The following is a 6,529-nucleotide window of genomic DNA, read 5'->3' as shown; positions in this document are numbered from 1 at the left end:
ATTAGTAATACACTTGCCCTTCCCAAAAAAAAGTAAATTATGTTAACATCCTTTCATAGACACCTCAAAGATGTACAAGACAAAAACACAAATCACAGTATTTCATTACAATCCACTTCAAGAAGCCATTGATATACAGAAAGAAAGAAAGTTATATTAACATCCTACACACCTTGGAAGGCGTATAAGACAAAGAGACCAAATTCTTTGGTTACAATCCACTTCAAAGAGCTGTTGGCAAGACAAGGAAACAATGGTAAGGCACCATTAGAACATAAAGAAAACCAACTACTAAAGTTATCAAGTTACTAATACATCATAACCCAAATGTAACTTAATGCTTGGACTTTCTAAACTCCTCTAAGATGACTCCACTACCTCAATAACTATCCATTTGTCCCAAAAGTAACTAAGTGCTTAGGCTTTTTGAACTCCTCTGCATTGACTTTACCACCTCAATAAATTGCCCATTTTCCCTCGTCCAAGAGAGTTTTTTCTAGTTCCAAGAGACATGTAGGCATTTGGGGTTTCAAAAGTAATTTTCTATATCATGTATCCAGAAATTTTCTTCTTTCAGAGTGCTGCCCTTTTGCCACATGTCAAACTTAAAAACCGTTGGTTGATAGATAGTGTAGAATAGGTATGGATATAGATCTAGATAGATGAACCCATATACTTGTTTTCTTTCTTGAAGGAGAAGATGAACGCACAGCCTTAAACATGTGATCGACTGATCCAATAGCATAAAAATTTGACAGCGCATTCAACACTTTACAGCGTGTTTACTTATAGACAGCAGCATCTCCAGATACTCGAATAGATTTGCACTCTGATCAAGTGCGCTTCAGTGGAAGATACTTACAGAAGCTCTCAGCATTGTACAACAGTCTTGTGGCTTTACAGCCCTAAATAAGTTCAACAGTCCGACCAGTTTCTAACGTTCAGAGAACCACTTAACCCAGGCAAAGAAGTTGATCAAACTCTGGTTAACAACAGTAAATCGACTCTTCAATTTTGCTCTTAATTCTTATACGTGCTTCGCACAACATTCAGACAGCCATTTTTCTCTCGAAAATGTGCACAAGAGCGGAACCCAACTCACCCAGCCTGCCAATCTTTTGACTGGTACCAAGGGTTTAGAAGAAAAGACTCAGGTGAAGTTAAGACTGTTGACCCGACATGATTGCAACAATCATTTGCTCAACTCCCAAGTACCATAAAACAATGCTCAACAAGGCTGCAAGAAGGCAAATGAAGGCCACCTGCCCTGATATAAAGTTAGTACCCTTATGAAGGCCCAATTCAATCTGAGGCCCCCATGAGTGGCTCTGCAAATGCTGGCTATCCGTATCCATAGAGCTTTGAAATTTTGTATTTGTAGCCTTATTTACATCTGGAGTATCCTGCATATACTCATAACACATTACTTAGTGTCAGAAAATGAATTAGAGTAGACCCTGGCATATCAAATTAAAATTTAAGGCCATGTTCTCCAATTCTGAATCTAGCTACTTTGTATCAACCAGTAAGTTGAGTTAGAAAGGTTAACTTCCTACCCAGTCCATTTGAAGCTCTCTCGCACATGTTTGCCTTACACCTGAAGGGCCTGACAAGCTGTGACAGAAAACCAGGAAGAATATCAGTTCAAATTTGGTTTTGCCCCTTCAGAGTACTCTCATGCACAGATCATTCAAATGAACAAATGATGAAACAGAAGGAATGCTGAGAAGGATAGACCATTAGTCAGATAAGCTGTGGGACAGAGACACAATGCACAAGCTTATACACCAAGAAACTTTCACCTTCCATTCACTTGCTGGAAGTCAGCATCTGCAACCTTCGCAGAATAATCTTGTTTACTATGTTCCCTGGAAACCTCAACAGCAAGTTCCTTGGCATTATCCTCAGTATTGCTAAGCATATCGTACTCTCGAGGCTGAAAATAATCTGTATGAGAGGTGGAACTTCCTTGCAATGGCTGTTCATGGTCAAGGATAGGCCCCATGGTATTGATCTCATAAAGTTCTGATTGCAGATCTCCCTCATTATCACCACAGCTCTCTTCCAGTGGTGGCATATGATCAGTATCACAGTCTGTATCATCGGATTCATGCTCGTTATGAATGTCTGGCTGGTATGATTCCTTATCTTCAACAATATTGGAACCCTCATCAACCGAGCTGGTGAATTTATCAACTTCTGAGACAACACTATTTTCCTTCTGAGTGAACCCTTCAGCCTCCACAATCTGTTCAGCAATGTCAGCAATAAGTCCTTCAGGATGCAGATAACCGGACCTTATGTCACCATCACAACTTTGACTGTTATTGTTTTGCTTTTCAGATTGCAAATCACCTTCACAGCCAAGAGTTCTATCATCTATGACAGATGATTCCACATCAAGTTCGTTTTGTGAAACATTTGAAGCATTTTGGTCAGAATTGCAGTCAGAAATCACTAGCCTCACATTCTCTTCTTCTGCACTCACAATTGTACTAGCTGCGTCTTTTGTCAACAAAAAGTCATCAACCACAGCACCTGCTTCAGGCTTGTTAGCCTCCATTAAAGGTGGTAAATTATCTGCCTTTTCTGAAACAGCAAGCTCCAAGGACTCAACTTGTAAAGATGGTAAATTATCTGCCTTTTCTGAAACAGCGAGCTCCAAGGACTCAACTTGCGGCAAAATTCCGCCCTCCCCTAGATGATCTGCCGGCTGCAAGGATCCACCATGACCATTCTCCAACGACTTCACATTTGGTGAATGTACACTTTCCCCTTCCATAAGACTATCAACTGAAGGTTCGGAGGGCTCAGGATTGAGGGAAATACCACCATCTTCTGTAAACAAATCGGCATTTGCAAAGTCCGAGGGCTTATCTATAGGACCGTTTTCACCCTCCTCAGTAACTGGACCTGTTTTGGCTGACAATTGGCTGACTTCTACACGCTCTAAACTGTGCAGTGGCTCAACTACAGCAGAATCCAGAGGGTCTAAAGGCTTCATTTCCGAGGTAATTTCAGTCTCGCCTTCCACCAGATCAGTATTAAAAGGCTTCACCTTTGCACTGGTTATTTCTGAAGAATCATCCGAGCTGCCATCCGACTCGGACACGCTGCTCCTGCTATAACCAATTGAAAGCTCCTCCATGTCTAGCTCTTCGCAGGCGCCGTCCAGAACCCTGCCGTTTATGAGCACGGGAGATGGACCAACCTTTTTCTCATCTTCTCCACTGGAAAAAGACTCTACAGCAGCATCAATGAGACGCTCCTCCACATGCAAGGACGCCTTGAGCTGTACAGTGAGCTCCACAGGCCCTTCCATAGTTGCGGTGAGATTAAGCTTAGAATTTCCAACCTTAACCTCACAGTCAGCTGTATTGTTAATTGCTTGTCCGCCTGCATCTTCCACGTCTTTCTCATTTACAGGCTGATGGACTTGATCCATCTTGATATTCCGGCTCTCCTCCACCGGGACTTCAAGGGAGGCGTCGTTGTGAGGAATGGAGGCTGCAGCATCTTGATTACTCACTTCTTTCAGAGCAATGGCAGCACGGTTTCGTCTACGGGAACGGGATATGGCGAAGCCGGCAGCGATGGCAGCAAAGAGGCCAACGGCGAGGCCTGGGATGGGAAGGGAACCAGGGGAAGGAGACGGAGGAGAGGAGGAAGGCTTACGCCGTCTGCCTACGGGGGGGGCCATGGCGAGTCACAAGCAGAAGCACGGAGGCAGGCAAAGAGAGAAGAGAGACCGGGTTGGGGGGGGGGGGGGGGGGGGGGGGGAGGGAGACAAACACATGCAAGCGATGTGGCAGGCACGATGGACAGAAAGACTTTCTGAGTCAGTTCAATTGAAGGTCCTTTAATTTAATCCCTTTCTTAATGCTGATTTAAGTATGGGATTTAAGTCTTAATCCAGGACGTGCTTCTGGAGTGCTCTTGCACTCCGTTATGTTTATACAGAGTTTCCTTTCAATATGATGATGATGATGATTGCGGAGGGAGTCGGGACCATCCATCCCCCTCACGTCACACGTGTGATAATGTCAAGAACATTCTTCATCACATGCAGTAAGCTTAACTTTTAGTAAGCTTAACTTTTCTAACCTCATGTAAATGGACTGAAATACCATTTTTAAAAAAGAGAGAAATGTGACTATATAGTAAATAAGGAAAGAGAAAAAGTTGTTTGATTGTATATTATCTTAGTCCTTGGTCTATATTTCTTGGATGGAAATGAATCTTTTCTTTCTTATTTTAAACAGCCCTAGGCAAGGTGGGAGATTTTTGGTCAGCCACCAACGAGCTTGGCCTTCAATTCCTCCACCATCGCTTGTGCCTTGCCGATCTCTCAATCGCTTTTGTCCATCTTCCCTTTCCATTTGCTGTCACTTTCCTTCGATCAAGTTTTACGTTGTTGGAGCAGACTTTCTTCCTCTTGTTTGACCTCCATGCATAAGTCCATTTTAAATGTGATAAGAGGATCATTTGTTACATTCTCAAACATAGCTCTATTCCTATTGATCCAAATATTTCAGAGATAAGAGTCATCTAATCGAGTTCCAAATGGAGGGAGGGATCCCATAAATCTCTCCATCAACAATTATCTCTAGTTGAAGGCTATTGGGTGAACTTGTCAAAATATAACCTACAAGTAGGACTATATATTAAATGATCAGCCACCTTACAAATTGATAAAGAGATGAGCAATTGTTTTTGTTTCTTGTTTACATCTTATACACAATTCATCTCCTATTCCCATTTTCTAGGCCCTTTCATTGGTCCATAAAGCTTTATGGATTATTAACCATTGCACACTAGAGATTTTCCCTTGGTCTAGACATTTTGGAATCTATATTTCCATTGCTTTATGGACCATTCTAGATGTCATCTTCTATTTAGCTTTAGAATAAGCAATGTATTATTGGCCTTAAGGAGGGGGACTAGGAGAGGGGGCGGGTTGGTCTGTGTTCTAGCAAAAACATCTATGGTTGAACTTGAGATGTAGGTTGATTGTTTGTTTTACGTGTTGGTTCCATTTTGAGGTTCTCATATTGGGCAATGATATTTCATGAACCTTGAGGTGAAACCTAATTTTTCAATTGCTTAAGGTCCATCCAATCTCTTGTTGATTGGTTTTGTTCCTCCTTTTTTGAATATTTTGTAAGCTACATGAAGCCGTTTTGGCTCAACATGGGATAGGAAACAACTAAACCGCACAAAATCTAGCCAACACCAAGGACCTTTAAGACAACAGATGAGAATACTGAAACCATACTTGTCAAATATTTTTAGAAAGGTGGAAACTTTGCTAAATGTTATGATGATTGGACTAAGTTCTTTCCATCTAGAGGTGCCTTGAACTTTGAATTGAGAGAGCTATGGTGTAGCACAATAGACTAGTTCTCTTTAGTGTAAAGGAAACTCCTTACCACCCACTTGACAACCATCATATTGGCTATTTGGTTAAGATCGAGAAGACCCACACATCTCTTTTTTTTTAAATAAGTTGCATGTGTTCCCTCAAACCTTTGGTAATTACCTCTCACTATCTCTAGACCAGATAAAGTTTCTTGAGAGGTGGTCCAATAGTTTTAGCTGCAGTAGATGGCTTTCAACAAGATAGAAAGTAAAGAGTAGTTGGAATAATTATATGTTTCAAGACTATTACTCTACTTGCTAAAGTAAACTATAGCCCTTTCAATCTTTCCAAAATTTTCTTAAGTTTTTCCATTACCTAATCCCATCTTTGTTTATGAGAAACTCCAAACCCCATTGGAATCCCTAATAGTCTAAAGATTTTACATTCCTCTATTGCTTTACACCCTTCTCTTATAACCAATATAGGTGGTCTTTTATCTAGGCTTTATTCCTTGTTTTGGTTGGATTTATTACAAACTAGAAGCTAGACAAAATGTTTTTAAACAAATTCAAAATGTTCTAATTAACAAAGGATCATTCTTGACTATTCCATTGGTGTCATCCAAAAATTGATTGAGGATCATTTGTTTATTACCTGGTAGTAGACTGCCTTTTATATTTCCTTTCCGCACCTCATCTTCAACTAGCCACCCTAGCATGTCAACAACAATGGCAAACTGTAGTGGTGACAAGGGGCAACCTTGTCTATTTGGTCTTCTTAATGGGAAGGCCTCAATGAGTTCTCCATTGATTGCCACCCTTGCTGTTGCATTACCAAAGAGGACACATGCATATTTGATAGATCGGTTGCCAAGTCCAAAGTCGTACAAGGATTGGAATATGAATGTTTAGCCTAAGCTTTATCAAAATCAATTTTAAAGATGATAAAACCCTAATGTGTTTTTTGGGAATATTCAAATCCTTCCCACATGTTGATAATTGAATCCAAAATGTGGTGGCTTTCAATAAATCATTTTTATTCCTTTGTGAATCTAGTCATGTAGATTATTGGTAATGTGTGCCTTGTTAGTGTTCTTGCAAACACTTTATATGCTGATGTCAAACATATAATGGGTCTCCAATTGTGAAGATTGTCTCTATCCTCTTTGTT

At 40.7% G+C, this 6,529-nt stretch overlaps 1 protein-coding gene across 2 annotated transcripts; it reads right to left on the bottom strand.

Moving 5' to 3' along the window:
- Positions 1–201: 201 nt before the first annotated feature.
- LOC148021289 (uncharacterized) lies at positions 202–3,759 on the bottom strand. 2 transcript variants are annotated; one of them, XM_087699146.1, is made up of 4 exons: positions 2,626–3,759; positions 1,803–2,568; positions 1,557–1,614; positions 202–1,403 (listed from the first exon to the last, which is right to left on the bottom strand). In XM_087699146.1, the coding sequence occupies exons 1-4, from the start codon at positions 3,698–3,700 to the stop codon at positions 1,161–1,163; spliced, it is 2,142 nt and encodes a 713-aa protein (XP_087555272.1). In that variant the 5' UTR covers positions 3,701–3,759; the 3' UTR covers positions 202–1,160. The 2 variants fall into 2 exon arrangements, with proteins under 2 accessions (XP_087555272.1, XP_087555271.1); XM_087699145.1 differs by having other exon boundaries at positions 1,803–3,759.
- Between the last annotated feature and the right edge of the window lie 2,770 nt (positions 3,760–6,529).

The sequence above is a fragment of the Lygodium microphyllum genome, chromosome 18 (genome assembly GCF_053477565.2).
Source record: "Lygodium microphyllum isolate KBCC chromosome 18, Lygodium_microphyllum_v1.1.10, whole genome shotgun sequence".
Classification (NCBI taxonomy): Eukaryota; Viridiplantae; Streptophyta; class Polypodiopsida; order Schizaeales; family Lygodiaceae; genus Lygodium; species Lygodium microphyllum.
The sequence above is the reverse complement of the archived record's forward strand: the minus strand, read 5'-3'. Positions and strand labels throughout refer to the sequence as shown.

Bases quoted from the DNA above. Each gene is read 5' to 3' on its own strand.
- LOC148021289 (XM_087699145.1), bottom strand. From the start codon at position 3,700: ATGGCCCCCCCCGTAGGCAGACGGCGTAAGCCTTCCTCCTCTCCTCCG. The intron at 1,615-1,802 runs GTGAAAGTTTCT...TTTCTGTCACAG, and splicing joins TTCCAGCAAGTGAATGGAAG to CTTGTCAGGCCCTTCAGGTG. The intron at 1,404-1,556 runs GTAGGAAGTTAA...GAGTATATGCAG, and splicing joins GAGAGCTTCAAATGGACTGG to GATACTCCAGATGTAAATAA.